The 20,614-nt window shown below is 43.6% G+C and overlaps 4 protein-coding genes across 7 annotated transcripts in view; 1 reads left to right on the top strand and 3 right to left on the bottom strand.

Moving 5' to 3' along the window:
- LOC117732666 (E3 ubiquitin-protein ligase TRIM21-like) overlaps positions 1–7,129 on the top strand; it is a 703,346-nt gene extending 696,217 nt beyond the window's left edge. The window contains exons 1-2 of one of the 2 annotated variants that reach the window (XM_034535788.1): positions 196–327; positions 3,874–7,129. In XM_034535788.1, the coding sequence (XP_034391679.1) occupies positions 3,876–5,510 (1,635 nt within the window). In that variant the 5' untranslated portion in view covers positions 196–327; positions 3,874–3,875 and the 3' untranslated portion in view covers positions 5,511–7,129. Of the gene's footprint in view, positions 1–195; positions 328–3,873 lie in introns of those variants that run through there. The other variant, XM_034535769.1, reaches the window with a different exon arrangement.
- Positions 1–20,614, bottom strand: part of LOC117732764 (E3 ubiquitin-protein ligase TRIM21-like) — a 299,335-nt gene that overhangs the window by 121,807 nt on the left and 156,914 nt on the right. The window lies entirely within an intron of this gene.
- LOC117732851 (BTB/POZ domain-containing protein 3-like) lies at positions 8,606–12,498 on the bottom strand. The gene is made up of 5 exons (XM_034536062.1): positions 12,371–12,498; positions 11,751–12,016; positions 11,395–11,485; positions 11,164–11,282; positions 8,606–11,079 (listed from the first exon to the last, which is right to left on the bottom strand). Exons 2-5 carry the CDS (start codon positions 11,936–11,938, stop codon positions 10,047–10,049), a joined length of 1,431 nt encoding a protein of 476 aa, XP_034391953.1. The 5' UTR covers positions 11,939–12,016; positions 12,371–12,498; the 3' UTR covers positions 8,606–10,046.
- The window catches only part of LOC117732533 (striatin-like), a 39,294-nt gene continuing 34,072 nt past the window's right edge, over positions 15,393–20,614 (bottom strand). For 2 of the 3 annotated variants that reach the window (XM_034535559.1, XM_034535541.1), the window contains exons 16-18: positions 18,601–18,702; positions 17,909–17,995; positions 15,393–17,684 (exon numbers count right to left, since the gene is read on the bottom strand). In XM_034535559.1, the coding sequence (XP_034391450.1) occupies positions 17,515–17,684; positions 17,909–17,995; positions 18,601–18,702 (359 nt within the window). In that variant the 3' untranslated portion in view covers positions 15,393–17,514. The remainder of the gene's footprint in view (positions 17,685–17,908; positions 17,996–18,600; positions 18,703–20,614) is intronic. The other variant, XM_034535550.1, reaches the window with a different exon arrangement.

The following is a 20,614-nucleotide window of genomic DNA, read 5'->3' as shown; positions in this document are numbered from 1 at the left end:
ATGTATTTATGTATACTGTCATTTGTAATAATTGGTCAATGTATATAATTATATCTCCCCGGATTTAAAACAATGGAGGCAAAAAGCCAGACTCCTCTGTGAGTCACAGAGAGGTAAAGGTGAGGTTTTCACCCACAGAGCTGCAGGTAAGAGGCGGAGCCACACTGAAAGAGAGCCTCTACTCACAATCCGGAAACGAAACTTAAGTTGGTCAGAGTGGCAGAAACACTGCAGTCGAGACAAGTCTCTGCTTTTCTCTCAGAGACAATTCAAAGTGACGTCATCAGGTTTTTGTCAACAACACAACGGAGTCTCTTCCAAACACTGGTGAGTACATCTGATCATATTTACACCTTTAATAACCAGGATGAACACAACACTTTACCTTTACATAGGCAGGAAGTTCCTCTCTTATCACTTCATACCTGATGAATTATTAACAATATAACTATGGCCGTCTGTCCAAAGTCCCACTACACAGAAACTCACTTTAACAGCTTTAAACTGTCTCAGGAGGACTTTAGTAACTAGGAACTGAATCTGTGGTTTTAAGTTTAGTCTCACTCCGACTTTCCTGCTATTAGGCTCGTTTATTAGAGCTTCTCTCGCCTGGAATCCAGACCAGAGCAGGCGGCCGCTGCAGGGGGCGTGGCCTTCAAAGAACACACCGGAAGTCAGTGTTCAGGAAGTCACAACAACATTTGTTAGTTCTAGTTTACAGACCTAATTTTGATAACTATGGCGGAAGAAATAGCGTTTGCATTCTTGATGAAATTGAGGCAGAAGAGATCCCTCTACTTATGTCGTAGTACTAACAAGAGTAGTAGTTTTCAGCAGTTGAAGTTTTAGTCGTGGTTGTAGTAGAAGTATCAGTGGTTCCAAGAAGTAGCAGCAGTAGGATCAAAAAGCTGAATCATACAGTAATAGTTGAAGATTGTGTAAACATTTAAAAGTTGAAATGTGTCTGAAATGTGTTGAAATGTTGTCTGGAGATGAAGTTCACTTCACAGCATTCCAACAAATACATTTAACATAACTAATCATCTTAACGGAAATATTAAATAAGGTTTTTGGGATGTCTAATATGTAATCTCACAAATGGACCAAATGCATTTTCAATCTGTTGAGTTCACACAAATGGGATTTTCCAAAATAAAATAAATCTACTTTTCACAGTGGTCTAAATTTTGATATCTTTTTTATTTATTTAACAATGTTGTTTTTGGGATTGAGGACAAAAGATTGGCCATATTGTAGTTGTTGGATGCCATATTTATTTACACATTTATATAAATACATATATGTGAAGATAGTTGCCATTTCTCTACAAATTATTTATTTACAGATGCTAAATAAATAACCGTATACATTATTATTAACACCCACATCTTTGCGCTACATGAGACAAATAGCGAACAATCGAATGTTAAGTATTACAACTACACATAAAATATGGATTTTCTACAACACGTGGTGTTTGCTGTCAGATCTAAGAGCCAATTAGCTCTCTGATGTGGCGACAGCCAGGCGTTTCCCATCATGCACTGGGCCACGCAGTCGATGGAGAGCTCCTGCGGCGCCTGGCTCTAAAACCGATGGCCGCCTCGCTCTCGTGAGAGTATCGTTGACCACGTGTGCATGACGTCAGAGCAAGTCGGACACAAATCTAACCGGCATGTATTGCGCGCCGATCGCCGGCGATCAATTCTGCGCAGAACCGGCTCATCTCGAATGAGCCTAATGTTACTGTTCATTGATCACTTCCTCTATTTCCTCTAGTTGTTTCACAATAAGAGTTTTCTACCAGAGGGAGGCTTTTATTGTGAAGCAGCAGGAGGAAATGTGATGTGTTTGTCATCACGTCAGCAGCTTTGTTGTCAGTGCTGTTCTTTAACTCACATTGGACTCATTCTGTGCTGCTTTGCAAGAGGAGCAAGGTTGAGTCTGTCGATATTTCATTACATTACATTTAATTTAGGTGACACTTTAATCCAAAGCGACTTGCAAGTGCATTCAACCATGAGAGAACAAACTCAGAACAAGAAGAATCAAGAAGGTACAATTTCATCAAAAAAAAAAAACTACAAAGTGCTATCAGTAAATGCTATTTAAGTGCTACTAAAGTGCCATTTCTTTTTTTTATTCAAGATATAGTCGGAAAAGACGTGTTTTTAGTTTGCGGCGGGAGATGTAGAGACTTTCTGCTTTCCTGATGTCAGTGGGGAGCTCATTCCACCAATGAGGAGCCAGGACAGCAAACAGGCGTGACTTTGTTGAGTGTTTAGCTCGTAGTGACGGAGTTACAAGCCGGGCTGGGGTATAAGGTTAGACCATGTCCTGGATGTAGACTGGACCCGATCTGTTCGTACCAATGTTTTGAAGCGGATGCGGGCAGCCACTGGTAACCAGTGAATGGAGCGGAGGAGCAGAGTAGTGTTGGTGAATTTAGGTTAAAGACCAGTCGAGCTGCTGCATTCTGGATGAGCTGCAGAGGTCGAATGGCATTAGCAGGTAGACCTGCCAGGAGGGAGTTACAGTAGTCCAGACGTGAGATGACCAGAGCCTGGACCAGAACCTGTGCCACCTTCTGAGTAAGAAGAGGACGTATTCTCCTGATGTTGTACAGCATGTACCTACAGGAGCGTGTTATTGGTGTAAAGTTGACTGTTGAGTGTCACACTGAGGTTCCTGGCAGTTGAGTTATTGAAGGTAATAGTCAGGTTGTGGGTGGGAGAGCCTTTCCCTGGAAGGAAAAGTAGTTTTATCTAAATCAACAGCCAACAGCCACAGGGAGCAATTCGGGGTTGAATGTCTTGCTCAAGAACACATCGACTAGGGCTAGCCGGGGATCCTCTGACTGAAAGACGGACCTGCTAACAACTGACCCACAGTCGCCCAGATTTTCAGGTGGTGTGCAGACATCCACTGAGAGACACCCACAGTTGGGTGTCATCAGCCTAGCTATGGTAGGAAAAGCCGGAGTCGAGAGTTGGTTTACAGAGAGAAGATGAGGGGACCCAGGACGGAGCCTTGAGGGACTCCAGTAGTGAGAGGACAAGGTTCAGACACAGCTCCTCTCCAAGTTACCCGGGAAGTGCGGTCGTTGAGGTAGGATGAGAAAAGGGATAGAGGAGAGCCTGAGATACCCAGATCCTGAAGGGAGGAAGTAAGGATCTGGTTGTTCACTGTGTCAAATGCAGCAGAAAGGTCTAGAAGGATAAGGACAGAGGAGAGAGAGGCTGCTGTAGCAGTGTGAAGCTGCTCAGAGACAGCAAGGAGGGAAGTCTCTGTTGAGTGGCCGGCCTTAAAATCAGACTGGTGAGGGTCAAGAAGGTTGTTATGGTGGATTAAAGATAGCTCACTCAAGAGTTTTGGAAGTAAAGGGAAGAAGAGAGACAGGTCTGTAGTTGTTTACTTCAGACGGGTTGAGGGTGGGTTTCTTTAGGAGACGGTTAACTCTCGCCTCCTTCAGAGAGTTAGGGAAGCAGCCAGTTGAGAGGGAGGTGTTAATAAGATGGGTAAGAAATGGAAGAAGGTCAAAGGCAATACACTGGAGAATGTGAGATGGGATGGGGTCAAGGGGACAGGTGGTTGGGCGGGCAGAGGTTACCAAGGTAAGAACTTGATTGGGAGACAAGGGGCTGAAAGAGGAAAGCGACGGGGAAGAAGATGAAGTTGATGGAATTCTAGTTATAGAAGATGGATTAGTAAATGAGGAGCGTATGTCATCCATCTTATTTATAAAGTAGTCGACAAAGTGGTTTGGTAGAAGGGTGGAAAGACATTAAATGAATCACACTTGTTCCTTTTTAAACAAATAATTAAACTCTATTTTGAATAAAATGTTCTTCTCTTCCTCCACAATGTGTGTAGATATGGCTTCTGCCAGCAATCTGCCATCTGAAGATCAGTTTCTGTGCTCCGTCTGTCTGGATGTGTTCACTGATCCAGTCACCACACCATGTGGACACAACTTCTGCAAAAACTGCTGGAATACCAACAACCAGAACATGTGTCCAATTTGTAAAGAGGTTTTCATCTCAAGACCTGAGCTGGACGTCAACGCCTTCATGTCTGAGATGGTTTCTCAGTTCAGACAGTCGGCTCAACAGAAAGCCAGCAGCAGCAGCTCAGAGCAACAAGAGTCCAAACCAGGAGAAGTTCCCTGTGACGTCTGCACTGGAACCAAACTGAAGGCCCTGAAGTCCTGCCTGGTGTGTCTGGCCTCCTACTGTGAGACTCACCTGGAGCCTCATCTGACAATGTCAGGCCTGAAGAGACATCAGCTGATGGACCCTGTGGAGAACCTGGAAGGCAGGATGTGTACGAAGCACGATAAACCTCTGGAGCTGTTCTGTAGGACCGACCAGACGTGTGTCTGCATGCTCTGCATTGTGTTAGACCACAAGATGCACAATGTTGTTCCTCTGAAGGAAGAATATGAAGGAAAGAAGGTCGAGCTGGAGAAGACAGAGGCTGAACTTCAGGAGATGATCCAGAAGAGACGACTGAAGATTCAGGATGTCAAACACATAATAGAGCTCAGTGAGGAAGATGCAGACAGAAAGAAAGCAGAAGGTGTTCAGGTCTTCACTCATCTGAAGGAGTCTGTTGAGAGAAAACTGAACGAGCTCATCAATACGATAGAAGAGAAGCAGAGAACAACAAAGAAACAGGCTGAAGACTCCATCAGAGAGCTGGAACAGGAAATCTCTGAGCTGATGAAGAGAAGCACTGAGGTGGAGAAGCTCTCCCTCTCTGAAGACCACCTCCACCTCCTCCAGAGTGTCCAGGCCCTAAACATCCACCATCCACCACCCACCAAGGACTGGTCTGAGGTCAGTGTTCCTCCAGCATCATATGAGGGGACTGTGAGGAGAGCTGTGTCTCAGCTGGAGGAGACTCTCAGTAAAAAGATGAAGAAGCTGGTTAAAGCTGAGCTGAAGAGGGTCCAGAAGTTTGCAGTGGATGTGACTCTTGATCCTCAAACAGCTCATCCTCAACTCATCCTGTCTTATGACCGGAAACAAGTGAATGATAATGACGTGAGAAAGAATCTCCCCGACAACCCAGAAAGATTTTCTCATTGTGTTTTTGTCCTGGGAATGCAGAGTTTCTCCTCAAGCAGATTTTTTTTTGAGGTTCAAGTTAAAGGAAAGACCGAATGGTATTTAGGAGTGACCAGAAAGTCGATCAACAGGAAGGGAAAAATCTCACTGAGTCCTCAAGATGGTAACTGGACTCTATATTTGAGAAATGGAAATGAGTACGCAGCCGCTGCCAAACCTCCAGTTCTTCTCTCCCTGAAGTCTGGTCCTCAGAAGGTGGGGGTGTTTGTGGACTATGAGGAGGGTCTGGTCTCCTTCTATGACGTAGAAGTTGCAGCTCTTATCTTCTCCTTTACTGCCTGCTCCTTCAAGGAGAAACTCCTCCCATTCTTCAGTCCCTGTCTTAATCATGGTGGTATGAACTCTGCACCTCTGATCATCACTCCAGTTGGAGTAAACTAATCATTTCTCTCACTTCCGTCAAGGGAACATACTCAGCCTCAACCCTGTGTGGTCTACATCTTCTACATCTTATCTTCTGTATCTTACCATCTACATCTTATCCTCTAAATCATATCTTCTGTATTTTATCTTCTACATCTTATCTTCTACATCGTATCTTCTACATCGTATCTTCTACATCGTACCTTCTACATTGTATCTTCTACATCTTATCTTCTACATCGTATCTTCTACATCGTATCTTCTACATCTTACCTTCTACATTACATTACATGTCATTTAGCTGACGCTTTTATCCAAAGCGACTTACAATAAGTGCATTAAACCATGAGTCCAAACTCAGAACAACAAGAATCAAGCAAGTACAATTTCTTCAATAACGTTAAACTACAGAGTGCTATCCAGAGTACTACCTTCTACATCTTACCTTCTACATCTTATCCTCTACATCTTATCTTTTGTATTTTATCTTCTACATCGTATCTCCTACATCTTATCTTCTACATTGTACCTTTTACATCGTATCTTCTACATCGTATCTTCTACATCGTACCTTCTATATTGTACCTTCTACATCGTACCTTCTACATTGTATCTCCTACATCTTCTCTTCTACACCTTACCTTCTCCATCTTATCTTCTAACTGTAGGGATGCACAGATACTCGTACACATGCAGCCTCGTTCCCTGTAGGTCTCCTTCATCAACTACTCTCTCAGTGAGGTTGTCAGCTGTGTGCTATGAAATGGTATTATTTTGTGCTAATATCGATAATCGGTGTTCAAATGCTCATGTAAAAAAATAACGATATTGGTGCGTCCCACATTTACTGTGATTGATTGACACTTCCTTTATTATATGTATCCCATTACATGGTCAACACGTCTCTCTGACCCTGGATCACGACTCACGTTGTTAAATCTAATGACATTTATTTTCTCTGCCAGAAGAAATCATTGTTTCTAAAAGACCCCAAATATGTCATGCTGCAGTTTGAGTAAATTAGCAAAAGAACAAAAGGAAATGCACACTAAATATCTTGATTATTGTTTTATTTGTTTTTTCTATCTGATGTGCAGCCGCAGAAAACATATTGCTGATGATTTCATCATTAAGAGTAATAATTATGACGTTGTTTATAGCGTCTACAGAATAAAGTTTGTGTCATTGTAATACTGGACATAAAAAGTTAATTACCAAAGTAGACGGCATTTTATACTTGGTTTGAATATGGGTTTGATTGATTACTGGTCCCTTTTTGTTATGAGTCAAAGAAATCTGTAAATATATGATTGTTGATTTAAAAGTTGTTTTTGTTGACATCGCAAGGCATTGTGGGATTCCAGGCAATGCGGAACAGACCGGCGACGCAGAAACTTGAATTGTTGAAAGTGTTTACTTGATTCTTAACTTTGAACGTTATTTTTGCCTGAACACGAACGCCACGCCCGAGAGTGAACCGGGGTGAGGAGTGACCGGCCTGATGAAGTGTCATATTTGCCTCAGGAAAAAAAAACTTGCATCACGCTGATTGTTTGAGTGAACTTTGTCAATGTAAAAATGTTCTACTGATGTTTTTCACAGCTGCTGTCAAAGTTTTTATAATCATCAAACTTAATAAACTAATAAAAAGACATGGTTGTCGGACTTCTTTTTGTATGTATTGTTAAATACTGTTGTTAATGTGGGTGTGTATTTTAAATCTGGATATACATTGTTAAATACATTGTGCTTATTAATAAAATGTACATACATTGTATGTTTTTTTAAGGTCAATTTAGTTTATTATATGAATCTGATTAATATGAATATCAAACAAAGAAGCTTTTTATTAATACCGTGTAAAATACAAAAGGTATAGAAAGGTGAGGGTGAGCGTAGGACAAAGGATGCTGCATGTTTTTCTTAATTGCTATAATCTTTAATTGCTAAAATTTCACATTGTTTACATATTTGTGAAATAATTTAAAGCCTGACCAATAGTTTAACTCTGACTGGATTCAATGTGTTTGTAGCAATGTGTTTGTAACAATGTGTTTGTAGCAATGTGTTTGTAACAATGTGCTTGTAACAATGTGATTGTAACAATGTGTTTGTAGCAATGTGTTTGTAACAATGTGCTTGTAACAATGTGATTGTAGCAATGTGTTTGTAGCAATGTGTTTGTAGCAATGTGCTTGTAGCAATGTGTTTGTAGCAATGTGTTTGTAGCAATGTGTTTGTAGCAATGTGAGGCTACTAGTCCGTTCCATTTTTATGCGCCTTTTCACAATAGAAATAGAAAAAGTTGACTCCATTTAGATAAACAAACACATTTTAAACCCTTCAATTTATCAACTAAGTTGTAGCCTACAATCAATAATTCACATTTTCTCTTTAAGTTGATGTTTAAAAGTTATCTTTTGTCGTATTTAATTAAACATGCTTAAAAAAGGCATTTAAAGAAAAGTTGTGTGTTTGCCGTACATTTTAACAATAAGATACATTTTTTTTACTGCAAATGTGTTCCGGTTCCAGAGAGTGATTATCGGTCTCCTTGACTAATAATGATAATAATAATAATAATCGCTATCAGTCCCAAAAGAAACCTGTCGGTTCGATTCCCAATCCAAACCAGTGACGGAATGACCCATGAGCAAAGCACTCATTTAAAATGTGGCTCGAATCTGCTTCGTCATCACTTTTTCCAAAGTACATCATGAAAGCGTTCGTTTAGTCTTTTAGCAGGTGTGCCAGTCACGGTTATTATGGGATATGCACTCTTGTGTTCGCCGTCACAATATTTTGAGCTTGAGGTCTGGTGAGAGAACTGTCACGTATTTTAATTGTGTTTTTGTTAGTTTGTTTGCCTATTCATCAAAAATAATTAATAACCAAGCTTTTAATATATATATACACATCTCAGAAATATAGCATTGCCTCCTTTTAAATGGTAAATGGACTGTACTTGTGTGTCTCTTTTCTAGTCAACTTGGGGTCGAGTGTGTCAGACTCGCGGAGCCGGGGATCGAACCGCCGATGCTCCGATCTGCAGGACGACGCATTCGTAAAGGGCCACCAGCTCACTGCACACAGGAAACAGAGACATCCAAAAATATGCTTCTTCAATATAGAATCATATAAAAACTTTATTTTTTTCTCAACCCTCCATTTTCAAAGAGAGCCGGTGAAGAAGAAGAAGAAGACAGAACTATTTACACGTCTGCAACATGGAGGAGAAATAAAGGATGTAGTATAAGCATGAGGTCACGCCTTTCAAAATAAAAGCACAGTGTCTGAGTAGTGCGTACAGAAGAAGTCGGGAGTGCGATCAGTTGTCGTGTTACAAATATTCTTTTAAAAAAAAAAAAGGTATTACTCGTCTGAAGTTCGGAGCATTTTTGTTGCCTCTGCGCGGCTCTCAACATGGCGGCGGCTGTCGAGAGGCGTCGCCATGTTGTCGTCTGCTCAGGTGAGAGCCTTCAAATACCAGAACAAACAAACAAACAACAACAACAACAACACAGGTCAAAACAGAAAAAGTAGTGCTTCGTTTTTTGGTCCGTTTAAAAAAAAAAAAAAAGTCCTTCAATTTTAATAACAGGAATGTTTTTCAAATCCTTAAAATAAAAAAATTGAAACCAAAGTCGGATCGTCATGAGAGAAAAATTCAGATGTGCAACTTTTAAACATTTTTAACGTCTCATAAAACTGAACTTTTTGTCGTGGAGACGACGACGTGATTTTTATTGTATTGGCGCGTGCATTGAAACGCACATTTATAAGTGCTTTTAATGTCGTTTGAGTAGTGAATTGATCTGAGGAAGAGACTTCAGCTTTTATACGTTTAGTTGATTGTTCAGCGAGATTAATAATAATAATAATAATAATAATACAAAATGGATTAATCATTAAGAACATTGATCGTGAAAATAGTACGTACATTCGGGGATTACGTGAACAGATTGTGGGGACAGCTTTGAAGTTTCAGACCCCGCCTCCTCACGCGAGGTCGGATCAGCCAATCAGCACAAAGCAATGCTGAGATTGGGAGTTGTGTGTGTGTGTGAGTGAGAGTGTATTTTTGTGGGATTATGACTAAATGTACCATCACACCGTGTATAAATGTGCAGTTACTGGTGATGACACGGTAACTCTCCCCTTGACGTCTCTGGGCGTATTCGGACATTATGAGCAACGTTTTACATAATCGATCAGGAATGCTTTGTGCCAATATTACATTAACATGATAAAAAAAAAAACTGTGAGGAAGTACTTTGATTTATCGGGTATCTAACACGCTGCGTTAGCCAAGAAACACACCGTCCTGTCTGGGTGTTTTATCCAATTACCACGGTGATGACCCTAACTCAACAACAGCTGCTGTAAACAAACAAATCAACAACAACAGAGGTGTGAAGGAATGTGAGGTTCTTCTTCATCCGCGCCTTTTCCGATCAAACCGCCTCCCGAGTCTCAGCAGCAAATTCCAGAGTCCCCTCCCCTCCTTCGAAATCGTCTCCGCCCCTTCAAAGTAAAAGCTCGCGCCCTCCCCTCTCAGGCGTAGAAGACCAGTTCGGGGATCTGGCCCCCCTGCACCCCGGTGCCGTTGGTGCTGTCCGAGGAGCACTGGAACTGGAAGGTCACTTTCCCACACTGCACCTCCGTCATGCCCTCCTGGCCGAAGTAGCTGAGCTCGTTGCCGTCCAGCACCACGCTGGCGGTGTAGAACGTGTCGGGCTCGATCTGCACCGGGTAGTCGAACGACACGGTGAACGTGCTGCTGGAGCCGTCGGAGAAGTACTTGATGACCCGCTGCGCCATGGACACGCCCTGGCGCTTCAGCTCGATCTTGGCGTTGTACTCGGCCGACCCGCAGCTGGAGCCGTACAGGCCGAAGCCGGCGATGAAGACGCGCTTGTCCACGGCGAACTGGATGCTGTCGCAGCGGCCCCGGTACCGCCACTGGTTGCTCCGGTAGGCGCAGGACTGGAAGCGGTGGCAGCGCTGCGGCGCCAGGCCTTTGCGAGGCGTGGTGCAGAACAGCAGGTCGGGCTTGTTGGCGGCGGTGTACCACAGGAAGATGTCGTTGGTCTCGTTGAGCGTGAGCACGCCGGACTGCGCCGCCCCGTCGGCGAAGTCCTCCAGGACCATCGTGGGCACGCGGATCAGGTAGATGGCCTTCCCCAGCACCAGGCGGCGGTTCTCGATGGTCGGCGTCAGGTCTCGCCGCTGACACTCGGCCTCGGCCCAGCTCAGCGCCGCCTCGAACACCACCATCTCTTTGGCGTTGAGCGTCTCCCGCCGCAGGATGCTCTCCAGCGTCTGAGCGTCGATGTCGCAGAAGCCCTCGGAGCGCAGCGCCAGCTCGGCCTGGGCGTCGATCACCTCCCAGCAGCGCTGCGTCAGGTCGGGCTCCTCGAACAGGCAGCTCTGGGAGAGCAGCACGCAGGCGTTCTTGGCGCTCAGGCTGGTCTCCAGGAAGTTGACGCAGGCCCGGGCCAGGTGAGGCACGATGTACTTCTTGGCGGCGTAGAGGGTGGCGAGGACGGTGTCGGCACACAGGTCGATCTCGTCGCAGTAGATGTACCTGAGGAGGCGAGAGGAAAAGGGGGGCGGTTTTTTTTCACGGTGCGACACAAACGGAGAAGTACGTGTACTGAGGGCGACGTACTTCAGCATGGCCAGGAACGAAGGGGGCTCCACGTCGGGGATCCGGATCTCCTCCTGGTCCTCCGCCAGCTCTCCATAAAACATGGCGTGGAACACGGAGCTGCCGACGGCCAGGACGTACTGACGGACGGCGCAGAGAGAACGACATGAGATCACCTCTCGTGAACAGATGCAAATCTGACCTTATTAAACAGGGTTTTATTAGAAGGTGACAAGTTAAATCAAGTTTTACCTTATGTCCCGGTACCCGCTGCGTCCCGCCAGGCGGCCCGACCACAAAGTGAACATCTGCCATCATCTCATTGTTGAACATGACTGAATTCCTGCAGGGACGCGACATTTTATCAACAAAAAAAAAATATGATATTGAATATTCAACGTATAATACGGAGCGATGGAAGACGGAGTCAGATCCTTTAGTTGAAACACCGGAGTCACGATCTCAAACTTTTAAGTATTATCAGTCAAAATGTACTTCAAAGTATTGGAAGTAAAACTTACATTATTGTGTTACAAATGAGTACAAATTAAATAAAAAGAACCCAAAGTGATGCTTTGAATATTTAAGACGTGCCCCCTCAGACTGACCTCTCCCGGATGGTCGGGAACACGCCCTGCCAGTTGCAGCCGCCCTGCGCGGCGGTGGTCGTGTTGTTGTTGGTGAGGTTCTGCTGCTGGTGCTGCTGGATGGAGGAGGAGGAGGAGGAGGAGGAGGAGGTGCTGCTCGCTGAGGCGGAGGGGACCAGCTTCTTGGTGGGAAACAGCTCTGCAGCCATTATCTTCCAGTCAGACTGCAGGCCGGGTCATGGCGGCTCCGGGTCCCGGACTGAACTGCTGCCGGACACCGGCCGAGTCTGGAGAGAACACCCGAGAAACGAGCTTTAAATTCGGACCCTGAGAAAGGACTTCACACCTGGCGGTGACGACGTGGGCTCAGCCTAACTCTGACGTGCACGTGAAAGCTCGTGCACGTCAGCTGTGCTGCTTGACGTTACACCGATCAAACCTAACTAACTATAGATATAGATAGTTATAATAGTTAAAATACTTTAGTTTAAAACACACAGTTAGCTACCCAACGTCCCCTCAGTCCCAACTTTAGCATCTTCGTGCTAGTTAGTTAGCCGGCTCACTAAAAAGGTCATTTTTCCGAGTGAATCTCTCGGTTATTGTTGAATTATTTTATCATAAACTCCGTTTTAACTTACTTTACTGTCGCGTGGACGTCTCTGACGTCATCTCTCCTGTCCACGTGACGCAGTTTTGGGAGTTTGTTTGACAGACGGGCGGCTCGGCTTTTGTTTACAGTAGCTAGCCGGCTTCTTCTGTTCGCCTTGACGGGCAGAGGCGCCTCCTCGAAAGGCGCAGCGGAGCCACCCGGCGGCCGGAAGGTGCAACGACACCTCGGTGTTACTGACAATAACTGCCGTTTCCCAGTTTATAATACAGGCATATAATAATTAAAATATATTCAGTATTTGATTTTCCCATATATATAAAAATATACAGTATATAATATAATATAAATATACATATATTATATAGAATATAAATGTATATAGAAAAAAATGACGTATACCCGTTCCTTTCCATTTTATTATTACAGGGTGATATCTTATTAAATGTCCATATTTAAAACGTTAATAACAATATTATAATATCCAAAGTAAAATCAGAACCACCCCCATTAGAACAACGTTCTTGCATTAGGAAAACTAACATTATGACTTATACACCACTTCCACCCATAAGGCATATCTGTCATTTTGAATGTATGAAGGATGGTTATTTATGCAAGCCGTCCCAAAACATTGATCAAGTCATATGCATGTTTGATGCTGATCAGCCACAGACACCTGCAAAAAGAGCCAGTGAGTGCAGAATAAAAAAAAGTATAATACAAAGAGTTGACTATGAGTCCCTATTGTTAAACAAATCTGACAATTCATACGCAGACTTTACATTTAGTTTAAAATGTGTGAGTCAAAATACGTCAGTTTTATGTATTTTGACCTTTTTTTTTTTTAGGTTGATTTCATTGTCAGCACATTTAAATATTTTATGTTTACTTTCTTTTTTTCTTCAGGTAATTAACTTGAATATTTGACTAAATCACTATCTATTAATACTTTGTCGTCATGGCGTGCGGTGTGTGTGTGTGTGTGTGTGTGTGTGTGTGTGTGTGCGTCTGTATTTCCAACATGTGAGGCTGTAAAAAAAAAACAAGCACGTCAACGTCATGATATACAACATATTTCTTTATTGTTGTTAATGATAAATCGCTCTCTCATTTAAAAAACAAAAACAAACAACCCCAACAACAAAGAAAACACCTGTATGTACTTAATGTACAGCCAGATTAGCATCTATAATCTCTTTAATAGGTTCACTGTACACATTTAAGGACAACAATCATTTACAGGCTGAATAAAAAGGTTTTGCTTTTGGCCACCGAGGACAACAAAATATAAAATCTGAAAAAAAAAATAAGTTCAGCTGCTCCGAAAGATTCAATAAACAAAGTGAAAACATGTCAAATGGGATTAAATGAATGAGAACAGAGCGATCTTATTGCTCTGAATGTGATACATAAAGTAGACGTGGATGGAGTCCGGTGTCATTCAGGTTTATGGTTCTGGTTCTGGTCTTGTCGGAATATTTGAGTACAGAAAATAAAACCCCTCTTACTGTTATTTTATTTGCAGACAGGATCAAAAATATCCTGCTTGATCTACTTAATAAAAATCGAGGCAACTTCTTGCATAGATTTATTACATAGAATAAGCAAAGCTGGTTTTTGTATGAATTACTTGATTTTTTTTGTATGCAACAAATCAATTTTCCTAATTTGTGAAGTCAAGTTGAAAGTCAATTCAACGTAAATTTACAAGCAAATTTAAGTTAAATTAACATACACAATTAAGTCAATTCAATTTAAATTTACAAGTAAATTTAAGTTAAATTAACATACAAAATTAAGTCAATTCAATTTAAATTTACAAGCAAATTTAAGTTAAATTAACATACAAAATTAAGTCAATTCAATTTAAATTTACAAGCAAATTTAAGTTAAATTAACATACAAAATTAAGTCAATTCAATTTAAATTTACAAGCAAATTTAAGTTAAATTAACATACAAAATTAAGTCAATTCAATTTAAATTTACAAGCTAATTTAAGTTAAATTAACATACAAAATTAAGTCAATTCAATTTAAATTTACAAGCTAATTTAAGTTAAATCAACTTAAACAATTAAGTTGACTTCATTTAAAAGTAAAGTAACGTACTCCGAAAAATGTAGCTGCAAATATTAGTTGACTTAACCTACGAAATTAAGTTAGATAATACATTAAAAGAATAATTAGTTACGTACAAAAACATTGAGTAACTAATCCAAAAACCAGCTTTGCTTCTTCTACATAATATAATTTTATGCAAATATTTTAATATAATATAAGCAGCTCAAGCAAGATATCAAGTTATTAACGACCACGGCCAACAACCGGCCTCCATCCACACCATCATGACCCGCTTCATGTTTCCTCACTTTAACTCATCGGCTACCGAAACTTCTTTGTGACGTTTCTCCCTCTCTAATTATTCCTGGTGTATCGTTGTCGTTTTTAAAAATAAATCAAGATATCTCGATTTTCATCGCTGAATCGACAAAACACTCTTATTTCCCACTGAATCCAGTGTCCCTGAAGAACATCTGCTGTTGTCTGAGCGGTTTAACTCAGCGGCGTCTTTTTTTTTCTTTTCTTTTTTTTTAAATGCACAAACGTAAGCAGAGCAGTGCATTATGGGTAATTGCAGAGGGAGCATCGCGAGTCTTTTCCCCCAAAAATAACATGAAACACGAAATAAATGTAAAAAAAAAAAATTGTAAAAAAAACAAACTGGAAACGTGTTTTTTTGAGCCTAGGAATCAGAGAATTTAGTGTATTTTGAGAAAAATCCACATGGATGAACATGAATTTAATTTTCTGAATGAATGTTTTTACCAGAATCCGTCTCCGTTGTATTGTTATTGTTGTTGTTTTTAAAAGGGACAGTGAACCAGAGTCCACACCTTCTACATCGCTTCACAGGAAAAAGCTGAAGTTTTGATCTCTGGGCTCGACTGGTTTTCCCTTAAATTACACATTTATAAATAGATCTGCTTCAATACTTCAAAACTGTACACATTGCTGTTCACCCTTTTTTTTGTATTTTTTTTACACCGACACAAACTCCCCGACGTTTCCCTCACAGCTGCGTTTCTTTTGAGATGATCATTTTGGTAAAAAGCAACAAAAAAATAATTATTATTATGTAGTGCTAAGAGGTAAAAGTCATGTATTTGTACTTCTTACGACACCCCGAAGGAATAAACTTCACCTTTCAAGTAAAACAGAGAACACGTCTTTAAAAAACCCAAAATCTGTCACCAAACACACAAAACCTGTTTAAAAAAACAACTAGTAAATCGCTCCCAATAATGTAATATTAATAATGATAATAATTACTCAAAATACAATATGTTCAGGCAGTCAGCATATAAAGCATTTACACATCTGGGGAGGAGCTCGTGTTTCTAAAAGTGCTGCATTACGTTGTCTCGCTTCCACCTTGAGGCTTTAAATTTGGCGTTGTTAAGTAATTAATAAATACTTTTATGTGATCAAAGTAAAAACAGATAAATACACAATATTTTTTAAAAAAAAAGAAAAAAGAAGCAGGTTTTTCAAACGGAGCCTCGGCAACACAACGTTGATCAAAACTAACGAAGCAGAAGAGATTCAATACAAAATATTTCACAACCCTGCAAAGAATTTAAAAAAAAAATGTTAAAAAAATTAAAACGTCGGCCAAGAAATATTTCTGTTAATTCAGATAAATTTGTTGTTGTTGTTTTTTTAAATTTAAAACTGTCAAAGTGTCACATGGCGGTCACGTGTGTGCAAGGTGGAGGCTCATTAACGACACAGGATAAATAAATAAAATAAAAGTCCTCCGTAGTGTTCAAATATAAAAGATGAGCTCCAGAACGAGTGCGTCTGTGTGTGTTTGTGCTCGGGGGGGAAATGTGTGTGTGTGTGTGTGTGTGTGTGTGACTTTAAAAGAGACGCCAAAGTGCTGCAGCGCGGTGGTTTCCGTCTCTCTTAAAGGGCCAGTGTGTAGGATGTCATGGGATCTATTGGCAGAAATGGAATAAAAATATTCATAGCGATGTTTTTATTAGTGTATATATCCTGATACTAAGAATTATTGTGTTTTTGAGCCCTTCGTATCTAATCAACATCTACGACGTCGGGTATTCGGTTGAGTGCAATCTGCAATCTCACCACTAGAGGCCTCTACATCCCACACACTGACGCCTTAAACTCACAATTCAAGACAAATATTATTATTTTTTAATACTGCTGATACCAATCAATTTCTTAATTTGGCATCACGACTATGACACCGTTTTCTCTTTTTCTACGGCGCACGCACCGTAAAAATAAAAGAATAGAGAGTCGTGTGACCTTTGACCTCTCCCAGCGTTCACGGTATCTCCAAAATCAGACGGAATAAAAAGTCTTCTTCGGTCTGCGGGGAACAACTTAAAACGGGAGAAATTTAAGATGCCTCCAAATTAATATATATATATATATATATATATATATATATATATATATATATAAAAAAAAAGAATTACAAAAATCCACGGAATCCTGTGCAGAGTGGGACGTCGTCTTGAGGGGAAATGAGGATTTAGTCTTCACATTCCTACGACAGAATTTTCTTTAAAAAAAAAAAAAAAAAAAGAAGTGTTGTTTTCTTTTTTCTTACTTTTGAAAAGATAATTAATTAATGTTTTGTGAAGAACAAAAAGGCACATTAATCATGAACAATGCTTCAAAGCAGCATCAACAGACACGGGCTGCGTTTACCGGAGTGTTTGGGGGTCAATGAGGCCGGAGGGGGTTTGTTTTTATGTGTTAAAATAAAAAATAAAAATAATAATTCCAGCTTTACTAAAAATGTACCGAGAGTTTTATATATATTTAGCCACTTCCTGTTTCATTCATCGTCTCATCCAGAGGTTTGTTTGTTTCGGGACCCGGGCCAGCCTAAGTCCGAAAAGGGTGTGTGTGTGTGTGTGTGTGTGTGTGTTTGTTTATATGTGTGTGTGTTTGTTTATATGTGTGTGTGTGTGTTTATTTGACAAATCAAGTCCTCCTATATTTGACAAAATCTTAAAGGGGCAGTCCGGGAAAACGGTCACCTCCAGCTTTGTGCTTCCTCAAGGAGGTTGGAGAACAAGCTCCACCCTCTTTGGCTGGCCACTCCCCCCTCCCCCCCCCACGCCGAGTTCCCCCGGTCATACGAAGACCTTGGCGAGCGCGTCGGCGCCGGCGCTGCCGATGTAGCACTTGGTGGGGTGGAACGCCACGTCGTGGATCGACTCCTCGGACTTCTTGCGGTGGGCGGTGAACTCCTGGATGCAGGTCTTGGTCTCCATGTTCCACAGGCGGACGGAGCAGTCGTGACCTGGGGAGGAAGGGAGGAGCGAGAGCCAATGAGGATGGAGGTGTGTGTGTGTGTGTGTGTTATAATTTTCTTTTTAAACTAATTAATATGCGCTACCAAGTAAATGTTTACACTTTTCAACAACAAGGACACCTTCTGCATTCAGAAAACTGTGGATTTTGTGTACTAATACACACTCAAATTGAATATAAATTAAATATCACATCTCTTTGCTTGACACTCACTTCCAGACATGAGGTAAAGTCCGTTTGGATCCACGGCGAGACACGTGACCGAGTCCAGGTGAGCGACCATCGAGTGGATCAGTTTACCTTCAAAAAACAGAGCAGAAGAAGAAAAATATGTGTCACTTTGATACAGATTTATGTGAAGAAAGAGAAATATACATTAAAAACACGGCGAATCACAAGGAGTCACTTTTTATAAAAAGTATCAAAAAGATAACATTATTTTTATTTATTTTTAAGTAATATGTAGCACATGTGTAAATATGACGGATTAATTAAAAGAAGAATTGACCGGTATTTGGGTCACGCTACAAACAACTCCTACATTTCCCACAATGCAACTCAGTAGCACCTTTCATTAAAGCCTGATAATCATTAAAAAAACAAACTAAGAATAACTTGAATTTGTAACGCAGGTTCACGTTAGAAATGTTTTCGCCTGGGATAACCCCGATGATGTCATTCTTGGTGATGTCATCAGACTTTTGACACGCACCTCACCTGCCGAGACACCGGACGATTACGCAACGCCCCCCCCCCCCCCCCCCCCCGAGCCGAGCGGGTTACTGGGACTCGACGTGTGAAATTGGCGTCCTGTTCCTTTAAATGTGAGAGAAAAGCCTCCTCTGCAGCAGCAGCTGGTGATGATGATGATGGTGATGATGATGATGATGATGATGATATGTTACCTGTGTTATTATCGAAGAACTGGATGTGCCGGTCCTCCTGAGCTGTGATGGTGATTGGCAGCGTGGGGTGACTCAGCACTTTATTGATCTTGCAGGGAGCTTCTGGGGACGTGAGAAGCACAACGTTAGCCTTTCAACATGAGGGAACGAGGGAACGAGGGAACAAGGGAACGAGGGAACGAGGGAACGAGGGAACGAGAGAACGAGGGTACAAGGGAACGGGGGAACGAGGGAACGAGGGAACGAGGGTACAATGGAACAAGGGAACGAGGGAACAAGGGAACAACGGAACGAGAGAACGAAGGAACGAGGGGAACGAGGGAACGGGGGAACGGGGGTACGGGGGTACGGGGGTACGAGGGAACGAGGGAACAAGGGAACGAGGGAACAAGGGAACGGGGGAACGGGGGAACGAGGGTACGGGGGAAACGAGGGAATGAGGGAACGAGGGTACAAGGGAACGAGGGAACGAGGGTACAAGGGTACAAGGGAACGGGGGAACAACGGAACGAGGGGAACGGGGGAACGAGGTACGGGGGAACGAGGGAACGAGGGAACGAGGGTACGAGGTACGGGGGAACGGGGGAACGAGGGTACGGGGTACGGGGGAACGGGGGAACGAGGTACGGGGGAACGAGGGAACGGGGGAACGGGGGAACGAGGGAACGAGGTACGGGGGAACGGGGGAACGGGGGTACGGGGTACGGGGGAACGGGGGAACGAGGTACGGGGGAACGAGGGTACGGGGGAACGAGGGTACGGGGTACGGGGGAACGGGGGAACGAGGTACGGGGGAACGAGGGTACGGGGGAACGAGGGAACAAGGGAACGAGGGAACGAGGGTACGGGGTACGGGGGAACGGGGGTACGAGGGAACGAGGGAACGGGGGAACGAGGGTACGGGGGGAACGAGGGTACGAGGGAACGAGGGTACAAGGGAACGGGGGAACAACGGAACGAGGGGAACGGGGGAACGAGGGAACGGGGTAACGGGGGAACGAGGTACGGGGGAACGAGGGAACGGGGGAACGAGGGAACGGGGGAACGGGGGAACGAGGGAACGAGGTACGGGGGAACGGGGGAACGGGGGTACGGGGGAACGAGGGTACGGGGGAACGGGGGAACGAGGGAACGGGGGAACGAGGGAACGGGGGAACGGGGGAACGGGGGAACGAGGGAACGAGGTACGGGGGAACGGGGGAACGGGGGTACGGGGGAACGAGGGTACGGGGGAACGGGGGAACGAGGGAACGAGGTACGGGGGAACGGGGGAACGGGGGTACGAGGGAACGAGGGAACGGGGGAACGAGGGTACGGGGGGAACGAGGGTACGAGGGAACGAGGGTACAAGGGAACAACGGAACGAGGGGAACGGGGGAACGAGGGGAACGGGGGAACGGGGGAACGAGGGAACGGGGGAACGAGGGAACGAGGGTACGGGGGAACGAGGGAACAAGGGAACGAGGTACGGGGGAACTGGGGAACGGGGGAACGAGGGTACGAGGTACGGGGGAGCGGGGGAACGAGGGTACGGGGTACGGGGGAACGGGGGTACGGGGGAACGGGGGAACGAGGTACGGGGGAACGAGGGTACGGGGGAACGAGGGAACAAGGGAACAAGGGTACGGGGGAACGGGGGTACGAGGTACGGGGGAACGAGGGAACAAGGGTACGGGGTACGGGGGAACGGGGGTACGAGGTACGGGGGAACGAGGGAACAAGGGAACAAGGGTACGGGGTACGGGGGAACGGGGGTACGGGGGAACGAGGGAACGAGGGAACGGGGGAACGAGGGAACAAGGGAACAAGGGTACGGGGTACGGGGGAACGGGGGTACGGGGGAACGAGGGAACGAGGGAACGGGGGAACGAGGGAACAAGGGAACAAGGGTACGGGGTACGGGGGAACGGGGGTACGAGGGTACAAGGGTACGGGGGAACGAGGGAACGGGGGAACGAGCCGCAGGAGAGGTTTTTTTATCCTTTCTCTGTTGAGGTGAAGTTAAATATGTTGA

This window comes from Cyclopterus lumpus, chromosome 1 (assembly GCF_009769545.1).
Source record: "Cyclopterus lumpus isolate fCycLum1 chromosome 1, fCycLum1.pri, whole genome shotgun sequence".
NCBI lineage: Eukaryota > Metazoa > Chordata > Actinopteri > Perciformes > Cyclopteridae > Cyclopterus > Cyclopterus lumpus.
Note: the sequence above shows the minus strand (reverse complement) of the source record. Positions and strands in the feature narration are given on the sequence as shown.